The sequence below is a fragment of the Sitophilus oryzae genome, unplaced genomic scaffold (genome assembly GCF_002938485.1).
Source record: "Sitophilus oryzae breed Bouriz unplaced genomic scaffold, Soryzae_2.0 scaffold_1246_pilon_pilon, whole genome shotgun sequence".
Taxonomy (NCBI): Eukaryota; Metazoa; Arthropoda; class Insecta; order Coleoptera; family Curculionidae; genus Sitophilus; species Sitophilus oryzae.
In genome coordinates this window covers 276,414-297,763 of record NW_022145889.1, presented here as the reverse complement: position 1 = coordinate 297,763, position 21,350 = coordinate 276,414, and the positions used below count along the sequence as shown (strand labels likewise).

At 32.5% G+C, this 21,350-nt stretch overlaps 1 protein-coding gene across 1 annotated transcript in view; it reads right to left on the bottom strand.

Annotated features, from left to right (window-relative positions):
- LOC115874234 (bestrophin homolog 1-like) overlaps nt 1-21,350 on the bottom strand; it is a 130,205-nt gene continuing 108,855 nt past the window's right edge. The window contains 6 exon segments of the mRNA XM_030889331.1: nt 1-1,373; nt 2,768-2,994; nt 5,110-5,365; nt 8,728-8,781; nt 8,783-8,971; nt 19,502-19,609. Coding sequence (XP_030745191.1) covers nt 678-1,373; nt 2,768-2,994; nt 5,110-5,365; nt 8,728-8,781; nt 8,783-8,971; nt 19,502-19,609 — 1,530 coding nt within the window. The 3' untranslated portion in view covers nt 1-677.

Here is a 21,350-nt window from a genome sequence, read left to right as displayed (position 1 = left end):
TATATTTATAAGAACTTTATTTTTTATACAGACAATAGATTGATATTTAACATATACATCGTAAAAAGAATCATAATAATATGTACAATTTTATACAGTAACTAGTAGTTATCAGAAATAAGTACTTGTGAATAATATTATCACCCCCAACAAAAATATTAGAATTATAAATAATACCACAATTATTACATAGTTTAGTATGTTACGTTTTATCTTATTTGACCCTTACTTATGGATTTAAAAACATAGATCCTGACAATATGCAAGATTCATTATAAATATATATTAAATAATAAAATATTAATTTAGTAAATTTCACAAATATTTTTCAACAATAACAGTAAAAAAATATTAGCTAATCTCATTAAAATACCATTTTTGGCATTTTAAATAACAAAAATATCACAAAAAGTCAGCACTTTAGCTAAAAAGCTTCCACCCTACAATAATAATTTCACACATTTTTGACAATTATTCAAAGAAAATTAATGTTTTCTTTAAATGGTTATATAGTTATAAAAAAGTAATATTTGTAAATTAAATATAACTTAGAAATATCAGTAGATCTTATATTAGACACGGGAATGTAATTAGATCAAAATAATTGATATTCCAAATATAAAAATTAAATCACACCAATTTACTAATTAAAAAAAATGTCTGAATCGTCACTAAAATCATACGTATACCTCTCCTCTTTTTGGAGAGTTGGTATTTTGCGATACAGCTGATATTTTTCTGAGTTTAGGGATTTCCGCGACTGGTTGAGCTCCACTAAGCGAATTCAACGAATTAGGTGCTGAAGCGCTTGGCGTTAGAGACACAACTCTGTCTTCTTCCTCCAAATTACTTATGATCGTTGGAGGAGACGGAGGTAACGGAGAACCGTCAATTCTATCTTTTGCCTCCCTTAATTGTAAAGACTTCTTAGAAGACATAGAAGCAGTCGTATTAGACACATTTGATCCGATAGAATCCTTGGACTGATGCGAAAAATCCGATGTTCCAGAAGAACCGCTTTGTTCAACCTGCTCTTCGTCTTGGTGTACTTCCGGAGTAGGTAACTCTGTCAGCGTCAAAGGTTGTGCAGGGCTGACAGCTTTCGGATGCTCGAATGCCTGGATAAAAGTGGGCTTTTTAATGTTGTGCGTATCAAATGCTCTAGCTAAGAGGGGGCTGTTATGTGCCGAATTTATGCCCAGTTGGGTGAGTTGGGACACGGTCATGGGAACGCTAACTGGGGTGGTGAGCAATGGTCCCAAGGTGGGTGACAGGACGGCTTGTGCTAAAGCTGCGGTTCCGGGTGAATGGGCGTGAAGTGTGTTGTTTACGGAGCCGGTGCCGTCGAGTTCCTGGATGGGTGACAGTACGACCTATAATGCAAATAATAGGTTGGATTATATCAAATAAGTAACATATAAAGCATATTTTAATGACAAGGTGAATTGTTCTTCTAATCTAACACAAAAGTGACAAATGTGCCAATTTAAGTTAATATTTTTTTGAGCTGCCTCCGTTCAGGTTTTGAATGTATAGGAATAAATGTCTGGAGCCTGGAAGTAATGTAACAACTTCAGATAGTTTTAATCCTTCTCTCAATAGTTTAAATTGATATTAGGATTTCCTTCTCTGGAATAATATCTTTTAATTTCTAAAGTTTACGGAAATAATTTTTATGCCCATGCTTTTATGCCCAAGGTATGTTTTTACACTCAATATCTGAACGCCAGAGCTTAACGCTCTTAATAGCAGAGTAGCAAGGTACAGCTTGCTACACTGGATGCCATGCCGTTACAGATAGAGCGTATCGTCCGTCCTGACTGTCTGACTGTCCTGAACAAGTACTACGAGTTTAGATGACTATGTTCACATGGAAGCGCAATATACGTCTGGTAACAACACTAAGCGCCGTAACTTAAAATTTAAAACGTGTGTCAGCATCAATGCCGATAGTAAAAACGAACAATACGTTCCATGTGAAACTGCACACAAGCTTTCGATGTAGTAAGTAGGTAGTGTGGTTTAAACCGCCTATTATTATCTTGACATTCAGATCATTCAGATATATTGACATCAAAATCAATCTCATCTACTCATTTAAGGGTACTCACTTTAGAAAAATCGGCATACGTAATTCCATAAGCAGGAATTCAGAATACAAATTTTGACGAGGAATATGAGATATGTAACACTACACTACCGGTACCACAATGTAAAGAAATCTAGTTACTATATGAATTTTAACCGTAGATTTGATTTTACCAGTTCTAGAATTTAAAAACTTATTTTTAATATTAGCTCTGTAATTTCCGGATAGTAAAGTTATGGACAGTAGCTAGAAAAGTCACAAAACTAACCGAATTTGAACGCAAGCATTTACTAGTTAAAGGTAAACATGTATGTCAACAAATCAGTGAATGTTTACTAGTAATTGTTAGCATTGACTAATTTGGGACCTTTACTGTACCAGACACATTGAAAGAAAGTGTGCCATTGGATTTCCAATAATGGGATCACTAGAAGGTTAGGATTCTTTGGCTTATTGATCTCAGCATTTAATATTGATAATACTGGAAGATTTTTATGGCCGAGAAGTATATTATTCAGCATAAGGACATTAAAACATAATTGATTTCTAGGATTTTTCTAACATCCTAGAAATTCGTTGAAAGAATGTGTAAAGTAATTTTAGGAATAACAACCTTTCATCTTACCATATATTGCAAAATACGATTATTTTTTATTTCAGTAAACATAATGGATTTACCTGTACAACGGGAACATCTCCCGAAGGATAACCCGGATAAGCGGGTAATTGATGAGACATGACTGTCAAACCAGTTGAAACTGGTTGCTGTTGTGTCATATTGTTATTCGTGAGAGTGGACATCGATTGACGATTCTCTTTCTCAATCACTTCTTTCGTTACATCGGGTGTTGGTATTCGTGGTCGATTTTTAACGTTCATAGCCGAAGCTCCTGCAAATTTTTGACCTAAAATGAAAACAGATTGACATAAAGATTACAGATTGAAGTAATACTATTAGTAAAAAAGATAATGTTGAACCCCTCTTGATTTCAACATATCTTTAGGTGATTACTGATCCGAGGAGTTACTTTTATATTGGCATAGTAGGATTATGTTTCAGATACTGGCCTTTGTCAATGCCCTGAGATTCTATAATGAGTTATAACTCCAGAAAGGTGAACACAATAGATGATAGGGTCCAGAAGAATAACTCCCCCCTCCCATACAATTTACAATAGCAGGATTATAGGTTAGGTACCGAAAATCTCTTGCTGTAAGACCATATAAATTCTCAGAAATTACTAGAAATCTGTTACAGGTTTTGTTTCGTAAAACGATTGAGTTTATGATAAACTCACCCATTATAAACTAGGATGTTAAGTTTATCTTGGTTAAATGTTAAAAGATAAGCGTGAGGTCGCCCAAGTAGCATTTGGACGTTATCTAACGTCGGGTATACGTCGCGTTCAATAAACCCGACGTCGGGTACCAACGTCGCCGTCGCGTCGGTTCGACCGCCTGACGACCCTTATTTGCACCTAAATGGGGAATACAGATTCGGGTCGCCTCGACGTCGGTATCTGACCTAATAGGGAATGTAATTCTACCAATTACCAACGTCATATTACATTGGATTTCAGTCACTTAAAATTCGTCGCTAAGCACTTACGTTATGTTTGGTTTCAAATTCGCTACCAAGAATACATAATGTATTCATAATCACTCCTCGAATATAACTACGAGTATAAGTGCTTACCTAATTTCATATTATAATAATTCTGAATCATTAATCCAGACATCAGTTTTGTCAACGGAAGTAACTTTTTTGATATACCTGATTAAAATACTCCGGAAAACAACGAGCGCCTTCAAAATTAGGTAGATTTTTGAAATAAAATATCTATAAAAAGTAACTCGCAAAATATATTTTTTTATTTTCTAGCTGGTTTAATCATAAAACTGTACTGTGGTTCCCCCAAACTCAACCTTATCAATATTATTCTACTAGAAATCGGAATGTGAATATAAATTTTAAAAACAAAAAACGATTTTAAAATGGCTGACAATCGGATACTTGTTAAGAATGGCGGATTTCTGTGTCCGACCTAATATGAACTACCAATATACCAATTCCGACCGGGCCTCCAACATTAGTCGTCTCACACGACCGAAGTCATCAAACCGGACGACCGGCAATCGTATTATGACGTATATAATTCCAACGTACGCCACGTAAAATTTGCGATCGGCCGGCATACGTAGGAGCATCCGTCGTTGGCCACAGAGCATTTTTCTGTAAAATGTAGATGAATCTCTAAATGCCTTTTGAGTATTTTCTAGGCATAATAAAAAAAAATAAGTTTGTTTACAAAAACTTTTTATTAGGTTATGTTTGGGTTGTATTTACGGACGTAAATTATAATATAATATGGAAATTAGGTTATAAATATGAACATAAAATAAAACAAAATATAATTGGACGTTACTTTAGAGATTATCAGTGAGACGTATCCCATTCGGACAACGGGTAGACGTCGGGCTAGTTCAAGTATATGTACGTCGTGCAAGCCAACGTGGGAACGACGCGCGACGTTGGGAAATTAATAAATATGGTACGTTGTTATTTTGTAATTCGACAGATCGTTGGATTTACCGACTCGGATCCAACGACATCGCTTTTAATAGGAAAGCGACGTCACAGGTCCTATCACCAGCACCCGATCTAAATTTGCACAAAGTCTGACGTCGCTTCAGGTCAGTTTTAGTTCGAAGTCAGATAAATGCTACTTGGGCGTATAGTAAAAATACAGCATTAGTACGATTTTATAGAAAAATCAATAAAAGTTGACGTGCATGTTATCAAAGACGTCGAAATGTTATATCTGGGCTAAAAAGACAGCACGCTGTAACATCAAATAAACGAATTAGGGTGGCTGCAACGACATCCCGTAATCCAGCGGTTAAAACATATCAGCTAGTTTTTAACAACGAACAGTCTGCTATTCATTGTTTCTTCATTAATTTACTTCTTCGTATATTTTTTTATATTTCTTGACTGACAATATATACATTCAACTTACTTGGTTTGAATTTCTGATTCCTTCCGGATCTTCTTCCAACCAAACGATCATAAATAGACATCTTTTGATGGGGTATGTGTATTTGTCCATTTTCTGGATTGGCATAGACGGAATTGCCTCTCGGCCTGGAAAATAGTCCTCCAGACGAGTAAGCGGTCGAGGCTGACCGAATCGATCCCATTCCAGTTCTGGAGATCTGTCTGCTGAACCAGTTTTGACTTTTTCTTCTTTCAACGATCGGCGTATCTACGCTTTCCTGCAATACAAAATAAAAACATTTATTTTCTTTAAGGTTTAAGTTTGAATAAGAACGTGTAAGAAATGCATAGGGTGATTTAATTTAAGGTAAATTGTCTTTATGCCGAAGCTATAAAAGGGCTTAGTTATGAGCTATAGGATGTTCCAATCTATTAATTCCAAACTATTAAAGCATATTAATTAATTAAAAATTATCCAAATTCTTAAAATCAAATTAGAAAAAACTTGAAATATCAAACTTAATTTTAATGTAACACTGTAACACACTAATAAGAGATTTGTTGTTCTTCAAATTGTTTGTTCAAATTGAAAAATTAATTAATGTAATTTCAATATATATTTTAATTTCTAAAAAAATAACCTTGTTTATTAGATAACTAAATTGGCGCAGTCGGTAGGATTTCTTAATTGTCAGGCAATCTACCTTCTTCTTATATAGTACCATAAAGCTTAGGCAACCGGTTGTATGCACTTATGCTGTGATTCATCTGTTTTTCACTCGTACATTGGATCTATATTTCATCCCCAAATCCGAATATCAATAATTGAAACGTTATACCTGAAGTGGCGACCCGATGGTCGTTCTATTTAAATTAATAAATATTTTCATTTAACTAAATAGCTTTCGAATCCGGTACTCTCAAGTCGGCAGCCAAATATACTTGCCACTGAGCCACGACCAGCAACATGTACCGTTTGACTTCTAAATAACATAAACATATAAAGCAGGCACTCATTGTCGATCTCAAAGCCGATTTTAGTGTGGCAGCCTTGCAAACAAAGAAAATTAAGTTATAAAACGAAGGGTCCTGGGAAAAAAACCCATTATAATCGCCAATTTCTTAGTTTTAGGATTTTGCAATATTATAGTAGATCTAACTGGTCCCTACAAAACGAATAAATTCTGTAGGGCAATAAGGTATTAAATCCTATGATGTATGCCTAGTATAAATATACATACAGGGGAAGAACCTAATAACCACCACCTATCCAGTAATCTCCTGTTACATTAGTAAAATGGCGCTTATCAGGTTTTCCCCTGGACCCTTCAAATAAAAGTTACCTAAGGAGAAATGTTTATAAAAATTGCGATCTTGTCAGATCATTCAGCGATGAACTGAATTTTATATAAGACGATATTCTTATCTTTTCTTGCATTATATTAGCATACCATTTATGGTAGCAATTACAAAATTAATAACACAATTTAAATTAAAAAAAAATAATACATTTTTAAAATAAATAGATTTAAATTAATTTAATATTTTATTAATTGGAGATAAAACTGCCTGAAATTCTAACATGCAAAGCTTCTGTCTACTATACCGACAAGGTTATTAAGCAATTTTTAACATCGAATAAGTATAATTTTTGTAAATATCAAGATAATTAGTTATTTTCAAATAGTATTCAACGAAATTTAATAAAAACCTGAAAATCAAATAGCTACCTAAAATAATACCAACCTCAAATGTAAAATAGATCTGAAACAATAAAAGAATTCAATAATAAAACTCGATAAATTGATTTTGGAGCTTGATGTTGAGGAAATAATTAACCAAATCAAATTTTAGATATAAACAAATGCATTTGAATGAATAATGTTTATAAAAAATATCTATACCTATGTGGCGGATTCATCTCTCCAAAAAAATTCATTATGGGTTTTTTTTGCCACATGCACTGCAAAAAAATCTACAACATAAAATAGTTATTTTTTGTAAAAACTTCTGCGTTAAACCTTAACGGACATTTTCTTGCAATACAGTGGCGAAATACCCATAATGATTTTTTTTTAGAGAAATAATGTTTATACTTATACAGAATGAAACAAGACATTTTCCCATAACAACGATTAATTGCAAGGTGATTTTATTAATTATTATCTGATGTTCAGTGACCCGAAAGATAATATTTGTTAATTAACAGACTAATCTAAAATTAAAATAAGAGTACATTGAAGAGAATCAGTCATTGGAACATCACATATATAGAATAGACATTTACATATGTGCATAAACTATGTTTTGCATAAAATTTATTGACATAAGAAAAATGTGATATGTTAAAGCTTTTAATATTGATTATCCTTGAATACGAGTATATTTTTTGTTACAGCTATGTTTAATAATATCTAAGTATATTCTTTGTTAAATACTAATATAACTTAGTTTTAATTAGTCAAATCGTTTTAGAGAAACTCGATTACAATTCACACATACAAATTTAGAGAAAAATATATAGAAAAATGAAATAAATAAAGCCAGCAATAAAGTGGGTAAAGAAGAAAACATTCAACCAATGTGTACTACCGGTCATGGCCTATGCATGCGAAATCTGGACACTTAAAATGGAATATTATAAGGAAACTGCAGGTTGCATAACGTTAAATGGAATGAAATGTGCTGGGAATAACCCAAGAGAGACGTGAAAGAATAGAGTAAATACGAAAAATGACCCAGGTAGTAGATGTCATCCACAGAGTTAAATCCCTAAAATGGCAATGGGCAGGACACCTGGCAAGAAGAACGAACAACAGATGGGCCATAAAAAATACAGCATGGTACCTACGAAGAATTAAGAGACCTAGTAGAAGACTAAACCTCAGATGGGACCATGATATTAGGAAATTAGCAGGGATAACTTGGACCCGCATAGCCAACAATAGACAACAATGATCCCAGCTACAAAGAGAGTATGAGAGAGAAGTTACGCAATAATTGGAAATGGTCGAATAAGCTGCAAATGATGATGATATAGAAAAGATATGAATTTGTCGGAATGAAAAAGGAATATTGGAAAGCTGATATTGGCAATGCCGTAATTCAAAAGCAGCAACAAAATTTTATGTATCAAGACAATCACGATTGTTAGTTCTTTTGTTATTAGCTTAGTATACTGGTACTATTATGACTTATGGATATAAAAAGTAGCGGGGCTACTATCAGGGTTTTCTAAGATCAATAGGCATCTAAAGCTGATGGGATTGACGAATGAAGCCATGTACAGATTTTGTCAATCACGAAAGAAAGGAACGTCAGAATCCATTTTTATCAGTGAGATAGCATGACCAATATGCTGTTCTTTGTATTAGGTAATGACGAGCCATTGGCACTGAGCCAATAGAGGGTTGCAAACAATAATTAAAGCAGGTTAACACGGTCTTGTTTATTTTCAGTTACAGTTATGTGGCAGCATCCAAGTACACTCCATATGCATTTTGACCGTGTCAACCAGGCTTTAGACCTTTTTAAAAGGATATTACTAGAAAATGTTAAAAGAACCACAATAAATCTCTAAAGCTAATAGACACTCCAAAACATATAATTTAACCCTAATGGACTTATAAATAATACTTACATAATCTGCATACATATCGTCCACAATACTTTTTTTAAAATGTCCTTGTGGCAAAAAGATTGGCATACAGGGCATCGGTTGTCTTAACTTTGTAAGTTTCGGCTGAACCTTTAGGTTCTTCTCGTCTATAGTGTTCTGAGGCGACTGTGTAGGGAATCTCTTTCGGTACCACATCATCCCAGTACTGATCTTTAAGCAGTTCGGGGTGTTCTTCGTGCATTTCGTCCACAATAATATAAGCAGCCTAAAAATATCCATCAAGTTAATATTAATTCGTCATATTATATAGATATCTACAACTTGAAGATCAAATTTATTTAAATAGGATTTTAGATCAATATACTTTGGCTGTCTAAAACAGTAACATGTAGAAGGTTATTTTTCGTTGTAAAAAAATTGGTTTTATGTTTGTTCTGATTTCCAAAAATTATAATCTTTATATAAGTTTGATCGAACAGAATATTTGTCTGACTTTGATAAATATATGGATAATCTCAAAATTTACACGAATGATTAGAACCGGGAAATCCCCCCCCATGATTTGTGCCATTAAAGAACCGGGATTCAGTAACAATAACTAAAAAGTATATTTCGTTACTGTCTTTTAAGATCGAAATAACCCTTCTTTAGAAAGTATGAGAGAGTGAGCGTTGTTTGTCTAAGGCATATGACCATCTTTTAACAATTCCGTCAACTAAAGTCAAATTTAAAACAGTTTTTTTTTGGCTAGTCTATACTTGCAATAAGATTAGGTGTAAGTCTCGTTTGAGTGACAATAGTCTGGACGCACAGCCATCAACCATTCACATCTGAAATTTTACTACAGAGAGGAAGAATATATTATATAGGATATATAATAACAAAACAACATATATAATAACAAAAAAAAATTAAGGAATAATATAATTTTCATAATAAAAATATTATTTATTATAAACATTTTATAGAACTAAAAATAAGAGTTATCCCAAATTAACCCATTCGTTAAACATACCATTATAATTTTATGCATTTACTTGTTAAAAGTGTAATAAACAACAATTACTTGTTATTAACAATTATTTTCAAGGAAATAACATAGGAAATTGAAAGCTGATATGTTTATAATAAAATGATGACTAAAAGTGACATATGTAATTTTCTAGAAAAAATAAAGCCCATAATACAATAATGACATTATAGTCTACAGGGTGTCCCATTTTCGTATGTTTTACAGGGTTTACCGTTTATGAATAGAGATTCAAAGATGCGGTTTTCCCATAACAACTACTGCCACTTTCTATAAAACTATACATACTGCACAGATATTTGTCCTAGCCCTCTTATTTCCGGAAATATAGGGCAAATTTTAAATTGGTGCCTTTTTTGACTCCCCTTGTATCTCTGTTAACTTATAACTTATCCAAAAGGTGAAAACCACGGGGATGTCACTTGTATGGGAAAACAGGCAACAGTCAAATTTAAACGTGCCAGGACCAACGACAAAGAAAGCAACATCTGCCAGGCATTGGCTTTCTTTGTCACTCACATTGCTTAAATCATGATACCGCGGCCATTTTGTCAACAAAGAAGCTGGCCGGGCTGTCCTGGCAAGTGATTTAAAACAATTTTGCTTTTTTACAATATTAAATTACCATTTGGATGTATTTAATGCGATTATTCAGTTAACTGGTAAGTCAGAAATTACACACAAATACTTTATTCATAAATACAACTAAGATGTAAACGTATTTTTGTATTTTTAGATTTCAACTCTTGCAAAGACCCGCCGATAGAACTTGCCTGGCAGCGTACCTGTTTAACTAAACGTATTATTTCCTGATAATAATATCAAAACACGTAAGAACCTCTATAATTTATGATGAAAAGTGATTTTGATTATGTTTTATATTATTTAAATACTTTCTAACCTCAAATAATAGTAAGATCCTTGTTTATATCGCACAACCCGTTCAAAACTGTATTGTCTTCAAAAAATGTTTACAAAACAAACAATTATTACAAAAACAATGTCCTTTTAATCTGATTTATACTTCAGAAGGATGCCAGTAAAATTTTATTAAATCAACATTATATTATTTGGCCATTAATATGCAAAAAGGAGCATATTGCCTTAACTTAAATTTTCTTTTACTTCTCCTGACAATGTTCTCTATATTCTCTATTTTGAGTTAGTAAACTTTTGAACGGGATGTGCGATATATAAAATACATAATATATCCAAGGGTATGATCTGATAAAAGTATTTTTTGATGCATTTTTTGGTTATTTTGCACGTTGGCTTGGTTTATGTTTTATTCAGCTTATATTCATTTGGTATAAGTTTTTTTTGCCTTTGGAATGGCATGCATTGAGGCTAGATAGTGTTTCATTAGATAATTAAAGGAATTTAAATTAGCATATATTTTTTGTCATATTAGTGTGTTATCATGATACAGGTAGTTGTATCATAGTGCCTTATGCATGTTATTTACCTATTATATACTTATGTAATGTATTATCAGTAAATAGATGATAACATACTACTAAAATGTCTTTTAATAGTATGTTTATCTTTCCAATTCACTAGTTATTTGCAAAATGTATTTTGAACTAATTTAAGTCATTAATTGATCATCTTTCTTTTTCAGGTTCCGGATATTCTTTTCGTTGTTAAAAAATATATATATTTCAATATTATTGTAATATAAATCGCAGCTCTAAAAATAAATAATATTGTTTACTAATGTGTAATTTATTTACTATGAATTTTCTCTGAAAATAATAAGTCTTTAATAATATCATTGATTTGCTGTGTAAAGTTAATAGACATATTTTTTAATACATTAAATTATATTAAAGTAATAAAAAATATGTTTATTAACTTTAAACAGTAAGTCAGTGATACTTATAAAAATATTTTTTAAAAAATTTCCCCTCTTTTAAGGCCCGCCCCTCCAATTCCCCTCAATTTAGCTAGTACTGCCAGGCGACACCAGGTGGCGTCTGATTCCATTTTTTAACATGAAGTTAGCATTTCTTTAATGTACCTATTCTCTGGTGAAAACTGCTCGGATCTTGCTGCAAACCCAGAGCAAGGCAGCTCCAACTAAAGTCGCCATTTATGTATATACTGTTATATTGAGAGAACTGATTGTTGCAGGAAATGATCGGCCATTTTTTTATTTTTTAGGGCAATTCATTAAAAATCTCATTTTCGAAAAAAAGTGGAGCTGCCTGGTTATTGCAGCCTTAGATTATATTGCAACCACCCCTTCAATTATATTAAAAATAAGAGAAAAAATAGAAAAAATAGGAATAAATCGCAAACTATTAAAAATAGGTATTCTCTTCTTCTTCGTCGTCTCTTCATGTCTGAAGAATCGTGACATTATGGCTATGTGCAGCTTGTGATTTTGGTCTTCCACAACCTGATGACCTGTGATATTTGCTATTTGGTCAAGCCATCTTGATGGTGATCGTCCTCTGGGTCTTCGGCCTTCTACTTTGCCTTGTACAATGAGTTTTTCAAGGTTGTCTTCACCTCTCCGAGTGATATGACCGAAGTATTGCAAGATGCGTCTACGGCAGATGGTGGATAATCGATCTGTGATGCCGAGTTCATCGAGAATTGACTGGTTCGTTATACTTTTTCACTACTCGTTTCACTACTCGAGAAACTATGATGTGCAAAAAATCTCCGAGCCAGATGTTGTAGTTCTCTAGAAACTTCTAATGCACGCTCAGCCTGGGACACCCTGTATAGCATTGAATAAAGAAAAAAAAAACACTGAAAAAAGAAGTCAAATATATTAGGTACATACTCTATTATACTCTTAAAATAGTTATAAAAAATATTCAATTAACAAAAAAATAGAGTATATACTATTTTTTTGTTAATTGAATATTTTTGTTAATTAAAAATGTATGAAACTATGTGGAATAATTGCCGTAAATTAGCCGTAAATTTGCCGTGAAAACGCAAAATTTGCCGCTCTTCGCTAAGTATGTTAAATCGATGGTTGTGCTAAGTCAATATTAAGTTAGCACAACCACCATTGGAAATCAGTGAAAGAACATAGTTAGGAGCAACCGGGCCATTTCTTCTTCACTTTTCGATATCAGGGTGGTATCGTCCGCGTACCTGAGGTTGTTTAGGATTTTACCGTTGACTAGAATTCCTCCTTCCTCGCCCTCCAAAGCACGTCTCATGATGTATTCGCCATAGGCATTAAACTATCTGAGTGACAGTATACAGCCCTGGCGTACCCCTTTTCTAGGTTTGAAAGGTTCCGACGTTTTGTTATCTAGGTTGACAATTGCAGTATTATTGTCATATAAATTGTTAATAAGAGCCACTAGATGATTCGGAACTCCCATTTCGCTCAGAACCCTCCATAGGTTTTTCCACCTCACACAATCGAAAGCCTTCTTGTAGTCTATAAAACACAAGAACATAGGCGAGCTAAATTCTCGAGATTTCTCTATGAGTTGGCGTATGTTAAATATTTGATCTCTTCCTTTCACGAATCCGGCTTGTTCAGGAGGTATTTCAGGCGTCAAGTACCTCCGAAGTCTTCGGTCAATTATCCTAAGTAAGATCTTGCTTGTATGTGACGTTAGGGATATTGTTCGATTATTCTGGCATTTTTGTGTGGATCCTTTTTTGTGAATTGGGATGAAAGCAGAATTAGTCCAATCTTTAGGCCATTGTCGAGACTGCCATACTTTATTGCAGATGTTATGTACTATTTTCACACCTTCCTCCCCTATCAACTTTATCATTTCAGCTGAGGTAGTGTCCGTGTATGGCCTCTTCCACTTCGCTCTTCAATATATTTGGTTCCAGTTCGTTTATTATGTGAGGTACTCGAACTTCTTTTACTACGTCTGCTTCGTCCTTGTATAGTTCTTCGCAATATTTTTTCCATCGTTGCAATATGTCCTCGTTATTCCACAAGACTTCTCCATTTTCGTCCTCGATAGCAGATGTCTTAGGTTTGAATTTCCGAGTGAGTTCCCTTACTTTCTTGTATAAATCTCGTGTTTGGTTTGAGTTTTGGTGTTCATTGATTTCACTGCAGATTTTCGTTACGTAATTATTTTTTATCTTGTCTGCATTGTTCCTGGATCTTCTTGCATAGTCTTCTGTAGGTTTCTTTAGAATTTTGCGTTGTTAACCCTTTCCTTTTTATTTCTTTCCGTTCCTCGATTGTGTCGAGAGTTCTTTGTGTTATCCAGTGTTAATGGGGTCGTTTTGTGTTGTGACTTCTGGATATAATTGAATCTGATGTTTCTTTCATGAGACTTTTAACTTTTTCCCATTCTAGGTAGTATATGACATAGTTAATAAAAGTTGAAGAGTTTTGTAAATTCTATCAGAAAAAGTTATAAAATATAGGGTGTACCATTTAAAAAATTTGAGATTTGACATTTAACTAAAATATCTTTAAATATATCTTTTGTTTCATCTCTATAAAATTCTCCTAACCAATTTTGGTACTCCAACTTCAGAAACAATGGCACCACTGACAATTTTTTACCACATTGCAATTTAACATTTTAAACAAATTTAAATATTACAAAAACTATTAATTTTAGGTATATAACATTATATATAAAAAAGTTATGGAATTTTACGCAGAATCTAAAAATAAAATAAAAAATAAGGTGTTGCATTTAAAAAAAAAATGTTATATCCGCCACACTTTTATACTACAAGTAACTTATATACTCTAGGTATAATAATTTTAAAATGTGTATCTTAACCTTCCCTATAACTTTTATATATAATTTTTTTGTGTAAACTTCGAAACAAATGATATAATGGATTTTACTCTAGCGTTGACTCACCCTGTACAGATATTATATGCATGGTGAAATAGGGATAAATTTACAAAACTATTGCAAGTAAACAACAATAAGGAAAGGCAGATCAATAACAAAAAATGTAAACTATCCGTGGAATATAAATGTCAGATACACCCATAATATGGTGTCAACGATCGTGTGTTCTTTTTAATATTGGATTGTCGGTATTTGCAATCACCTTGGCATGCTTTACAGGGTACTACTATAACAGAACCGAAGCGCAATACTAATTAACGGATCAAACTGGGTACGATATTTCTGTTTGTTGTTGAATATTTTTTTAAGTCGTCCTAGATTTTTTCCGATCTAACACCTCAAATCTGATCAATTATAGCTAATTTATTGAATTATTAGCGTCTTCAGTGAGAGCTAAAAATGATTCATTTTGTGGAATCGGTTTGTTTAGCCTCAATTTAGTCCAGATTTTCTCCCTCGATAATTATTTGATACGGTTATACTTCGATAGCAGAAAGGTATTGATTTGGGTTAATATTTTTCTCAGAAAGACATTTAAAGAGAAAGTTTAAGTTATATTGACAAATTTTTTTATTATGTATAATAAAAATATTAAGTATATTTCGAACTATATCGTGCTGTCTAAAATATTTTTTAATATTTTTAACATATCACGTGTTTTCCAATATACATAAGTTTAGCTCAAGCTTAAATTAACCTTCACTAACATCATTTGTAAATTAAAAATCAGTTTTTTGAGTTTTATGTTATTTTTATACCGTTGATTGAAAGAATTGGGAAGATTGCATTTTAATGGGCAAATTTGTGATAAGGCTGATTTGATTTCCCCTTACGACTCAAATGCTGTACGGTGGAGCCTCTACTCGTTCTGCGGCCAACGCATAAAATACTCATTTTCTCTAATTCAGCTAGCGAAGGCATATCGAAGACTGTCGTGTGCGACTGAAAGCGACAGTTTACCATATTAAAATGTGTAATATCTGTAATACGTTTGAAAAAATATCTTTGAATGAAAAGTCCGCGTTTATGTAGTGAAAATTTATTCGTGTTAAACATAGAATAAACAACTGAATATGAGTATGATCGAAAAAAGTCGTTTAGTTGGCTTGGAAATGACGATTATTGAGATTTACCATAACATTTTACGTTCATATTATGTTATTTCATAATAACAGCGATCTTCATTTCCAAGCTAACTCTGACTCCAATATGTTATATACAGGGTGTAATTTTTTCTCGGCAGCATATTTTTCTGATAAAAATAAGTAAAAAAGTTCATATAAATGTATGCCCTAAAATGCTTAGTTTCGGAGATACAGGGTGTATAAATTTCATTTTTATTTCGATTTTTTGCAAATAATTTCTGAAGTAACGTCAATATTTGGATGAAAATTGGTGCCTAGGAGGTTATTGACGCTAGAAATTTGATTTTGATGAATATGATTCCTATTTGTAGGGGGCGCCACTTACATGTGTTTTAACTGTTTTGAAGAGTAATAACTTTTTTTCCGTACTTGTACAAAACTACTGAGTGAAAAAATATACATTTCCGTGATTTTCTACGTAACAATGTCTCTTGGTAAAAATCTCTACGAGCAACCGTTCTCGAGATATTTAAAATGGAAAGAGTCAATACATGTCATTATTGACTAAAAATAAATATGTTGAGTAGATAGTTATTCAACTGAAATGAGAAATTTAGACACTTCTTATTTTCCATCATAAGTTTTGTATCGAAAAAAATTAAACGAATCATGAATTCCATATTATCATGAATTTCTAAGAAATTCATGTTAATATGGCAACATAAGTATCAGATTAAATTTACATGAAAGAAAATCCAGAAAAGATCCAGTGGTTGTCAAAATTTTAGCAAAAAATCATTTTTTTTTAATTTTCAAAGTAAAATAACTCTGTTATTTTGGACTTATTTGAAAAACGATAAGGAGAAAACATGTTTCTTTTATCGAGATCTACCATCCCTTAAAATACTTGCACTTATTTCTAGGACACCCTGTATAGGGTGCAAAAACTACGTTACTTGTAGGTATCTTTACCGCCAATATTTTACTAAATTTATCCCCCAACTAATATTTGTCCAATGAGAAAATCTGCTACTGTATCGAAATCAGAATCTGTCCAATAAGTGACATCTGTTTCTGTTTTTTTTTAATTCACAGGTATCTTGAAATTTTTATCATTTTTTTGGATGTCGTCTGCCGAAATCTTTATTGCCTCGTTGGACAAGTTTTAATCACATTCGAATCACATAATATAATAAAATATCAACTAAAACTTTCAATAAATTAATAGTAAATCATTTAAATAAATATTCCAATTAATTATAGTGTAACATCCGCTAGTTTCACAGAGAAAAATCTAAACTTAAAATTTAATCTACCGATTATCTTTGCGATATTTCTGTTTCTGTGAATATTAATTTAAATGCTCTAAGTTCCGTAATAAAAGTTAGTATTTAGTATGTGTGCTTATATATTAAAGTATTCAATATTAATGGAAGATTCCTGCTTGCTTAATAATAACTACTTCGCATTGGAAGTAAAAGTCTTCTAATCCAAAACTAAAGGAAATACCAGTCTAAATCTAATTAGTACTATATTGAAAATTGAAGAATTAGAAAGTGAATGATGATATTTTCTATTGTATATCTGTATTGATGCGGTTGCTGTTAGTAATGATTATTTTTTCTGCAGTAAAATACAAAACAATATTTTTCTCGTTATTGTTAACGATGAATCTTTTAAAGTGTAGAAACTATTTATAGAATATTTCTGCGAAATGCAATTATATAAATACTAGGGGAAGCTTGAATTGATAAATAATTACACAATTTCATTGAGCAAAACCGCTAAAATTAATAAGTTAAGAGAAATAAATCTTTAGACAACTGATAACCAATTAATAAAATAAAGAAACAGAAAAACAGAAGTAATAGAAAACTACAGATAATTAATATCTTTACAACAAGAAATTAATCTAAAAAAATAAAAATAATATGCTCTTTATATTACCGAGTTAGCAAAAGAAATGTCTTTCGTAACGTATTAATAATTCATATTATATTGATAAAAACTATCAATAAACATTGAGAATAACTTTAAAATAAATCATATATACCTATAAATGAATCAGAACTCCTTTTATAGCATCAAGCTCATTTTAATAGATTATTACTAATCATTATTAAAACTAAAAATAAATGTACTTTAGTGCGGCAATAGAAACATAATACAATAGAAATTTAATGTTAATGTTTTTCATTTATTATTTTCAATCAATCAGTCTTAAAATAACAAAAGAGCTCTGTAAACAAAATGAATCGTATGTTCAGAAGAGTACACAGGCTATCTAATCCGATTAACACCACAAAAGGGTTGCGACAAGTATGCATTAATATCCTCTAATCTTCATCACAAATTGAAGTAGCCTTTAAGGAACGGAAAAGAAGATTTCAAGGTATGAGAAATCCGCTGAAATCCATATCCATATATAAAGATCCCAATTGGGGACGATACACTCTCTTAGCCTGAGCTTTGCAGACAATCAAGTCGTGATTGCGCAGGACTCATATGATCTGGAGAACTAAGAAACTCCAAACATTATCTAACCTGCAGCATTCGAGATCTAGTATATAAACTTACTGAAAGAAACTACAATGTTAACTTTATGTGGATCTGACTTTATGTGGATATCTGACATTGCTGGTAACAACCAGAGCAGACAACTAGACTGGTTAACGACGCAACGCTCTAACAGAAAATTGAAGGAACTCCATCCGCTGTCGAGTTCAGAAATTACAAAAAAGTGTTCTTCAGTATATTTCAAAATGAATTGGAGATCCTCGAGGGAACTAATAAACTTAGATCACATACCTATGCCGCTTCTTCATCTGTATCAAAATATACATTCTCTTGAACGCGGATCTTTCTGTAAAGTTGTTAGAGGGCGCGTAATCGAGGGCGCGATTTTTAAATCCATTGTTGCCAACCATGGACATATTCAACGCCGTGCTGACGAACTTAAATTTAAACCGCGCTACGGATTCAGGTGGTAGATCTGCTTTAAAAAATGTCAAGTTGCTGCATTTATTTATTTATTTCCTGACATTGTCATTTGTTTTGACACTTTAGTTTTGTATTAGGAGTTTTTAGTTTAAATAAATAGTGATGTGATACTTTAAGCTTAAACTTTACTAGCAGACCTTGCAGTCGAACATTGTTCTTTTTAGAACCTCTTTTAGTGCAAAATGTACGAGATAGCTTAATAGCTGTAAAAAACTCATCGCAACTTTATTATAATATTTTGAACGGGAAAGCGGTAGTAATGGTCCTTTATGCCCTTTAAGTGCTGTCAAGAAAGTGAGTTTTGTTGATGTAAATAATAACTGTTTATATATTTATAATTAATTTATTTTTGTTTCCTAGAATATTTTGATTAAAAGAAAAGATATAAAAGTGGGCAACGCTGTGCCGGTCAAGCTTAATCACGCGACTACCAGTTTATTTGGTATGAACTGTAATGATTACCTTTACTTTTATTGTCTTCCGCTTTAAGAAAATCCACATGAGACGAGTGATATACAGAAACCAGTTCATATTACCCCACCGTCCCCTATAACCTTAAACGAGGAACTAAAACGACCTAGCGCGAATATTTCCGCTTCAATCGCTTTCTTTACCCTAGATTAAAGCCTGGGCATACTTCCTCGCCATCATATTATATTATAATAAACAGCATTAAAACGATTATTAAATCCATATAATATGTATTCGGTCATCGAAATGAAAATGATTTAACTTTCTTTTTTGCCAAGATCTTATCTATATCTCATGACCAAAACGTCCACAACAAAAACAAAGTTATGTGGTACAGTTTAAAAATGCAACCTGTATGCATAACAAAATGTTGGGTAAAATTAGTTGAATACCTTTATGTGCCTGTCAATGAGCCAGTTGAGTTCAATATCGTCGTCATCTTCACCGAATGGATTGATTAGTACCTCGGCAACTTTCAACCAGCCAATATAGAAACAGAACTACAAAAGAAAAATATATTAGGTATTTCATCTAGTATTTATAGTAAATTATTAAATAAAAGTTATGTCGTTCAGCACCATAGGTTTTAAAGCTGCCCTCAGACCACTGTGAATTCAAGCAGGATACTATGCGTTAAACGAGTCGTGATACTTTTCGTGCATTTGCTTTAAAAACGAGTATTGACGAACACACGCTATGCATCCTATTCATATCTAATGCGTTGATGCATAGTACGTAGATAGTACGTTTATGTATGGAAATTCTTCCACTTGCGACCATAAAATTTCAGTCACTGAAATGGATTTAAAAGAGTCTTTAGCAGGCTGCAGCACATGCCGGTTCATTTTTGTTTTGTTAGAAATGTTAAAAATCTAAAAAACTCAGGGATAGGAAGAAGTGGAATTGCATGGGCCTCCTCGATCACCTAACCTATCCATTTTAGTTATTTTTTATATTTTTATGCGATACGGCATCGCAACCAACCAAACCAAACCAAACAACCAAACCAAACAACAAGGTTTATAAAAGAACCTATGAATTAAGAGAGGCACTCGAAGAGGCGATACGGTAGAAGTTTAATTAACCGGACCGGTCGTTCTGTGAGAATAGCTAGTAATTTAGTTTTAAAATTATTTATGTACTCAAATACTCTAAAATAACTTAAAGTGTATGTAATGATATTATTTTTTCAAGTTTTAGTTTGTGTAATGTAAAGAACCGTTTAATAATATATTCTGCCTTTTTATAAGTTATAAATCATAACAGAATAAGAATAACATGCCAACTAAGTGAAAATAGTCAAAGACAAGAATTGGCTATAACTAACTAATTGGCTATAAACTAAAGTAATTATTCGAAAAAAAACATATTATAGCTTATATCGCTGAAAAACTTAAAATATGGCGTTTTTTATGAAGTCATTGCCAACTATGGTTTCCATTTAAAAAAAAACATATGTTTGTGTCATATGTCAAAAATGACAGGCTTTAGAAACAAATGGGAGAAACAGAAACTCATTAAGGACGCAAACTCATTAGGGATGTGATTATCTACAAATTTATCTGAAAACTATTTGTCTAAAATAGATTACAATGGAATTAAGGAAAAATTTTAAAATAGCCAAAATTGGATTTTTTTTAAATATCTAGTAAGCCATAAACTTTTTCAAAAATCTGAAAGGCGCATATTTATGACCCCACAAAACTGTAATTCTTTCCCTTACTCTCTATCTCCAGTGGGTTTCCGAGATACTCGTAGAGAACATCGTAGAAAACTCCCAAGTAGCATCTATCTGACTTCGAACTAAATCTGACCTGAAGCGACGTCAGACTTTGTCCAAATTTAGGTCGGGTGCTGGTGATACGACCGGTGACGTCGCTTTCCTATTAAAAGCGACGTCGTTGGATCCGAGTCGGTAAATCCAACGATCTGTCGACGTACAAAATAACAACGTACCATTTTTATTAATTTCCCAACGTCGTTCCCACGTTGGCTTGCACGACGTACATATACTTGAACTAGCCCGACGTCTACCCGTTGTCCGAATAGGATACGTCACATTGATAATCCCTAAAGTAACGTCCAATTATATTTTTTTGTATTTTATGTTCATATTTATAACCTAATTTACGTATCTCTATTTACGTGCGTAAATACAGCCCATTAAGTAGTATTTGCGACCTAATGAACATCATGAATATAACCTAATAAAAACTTTGTACAAAAGTAAACATACTTAAT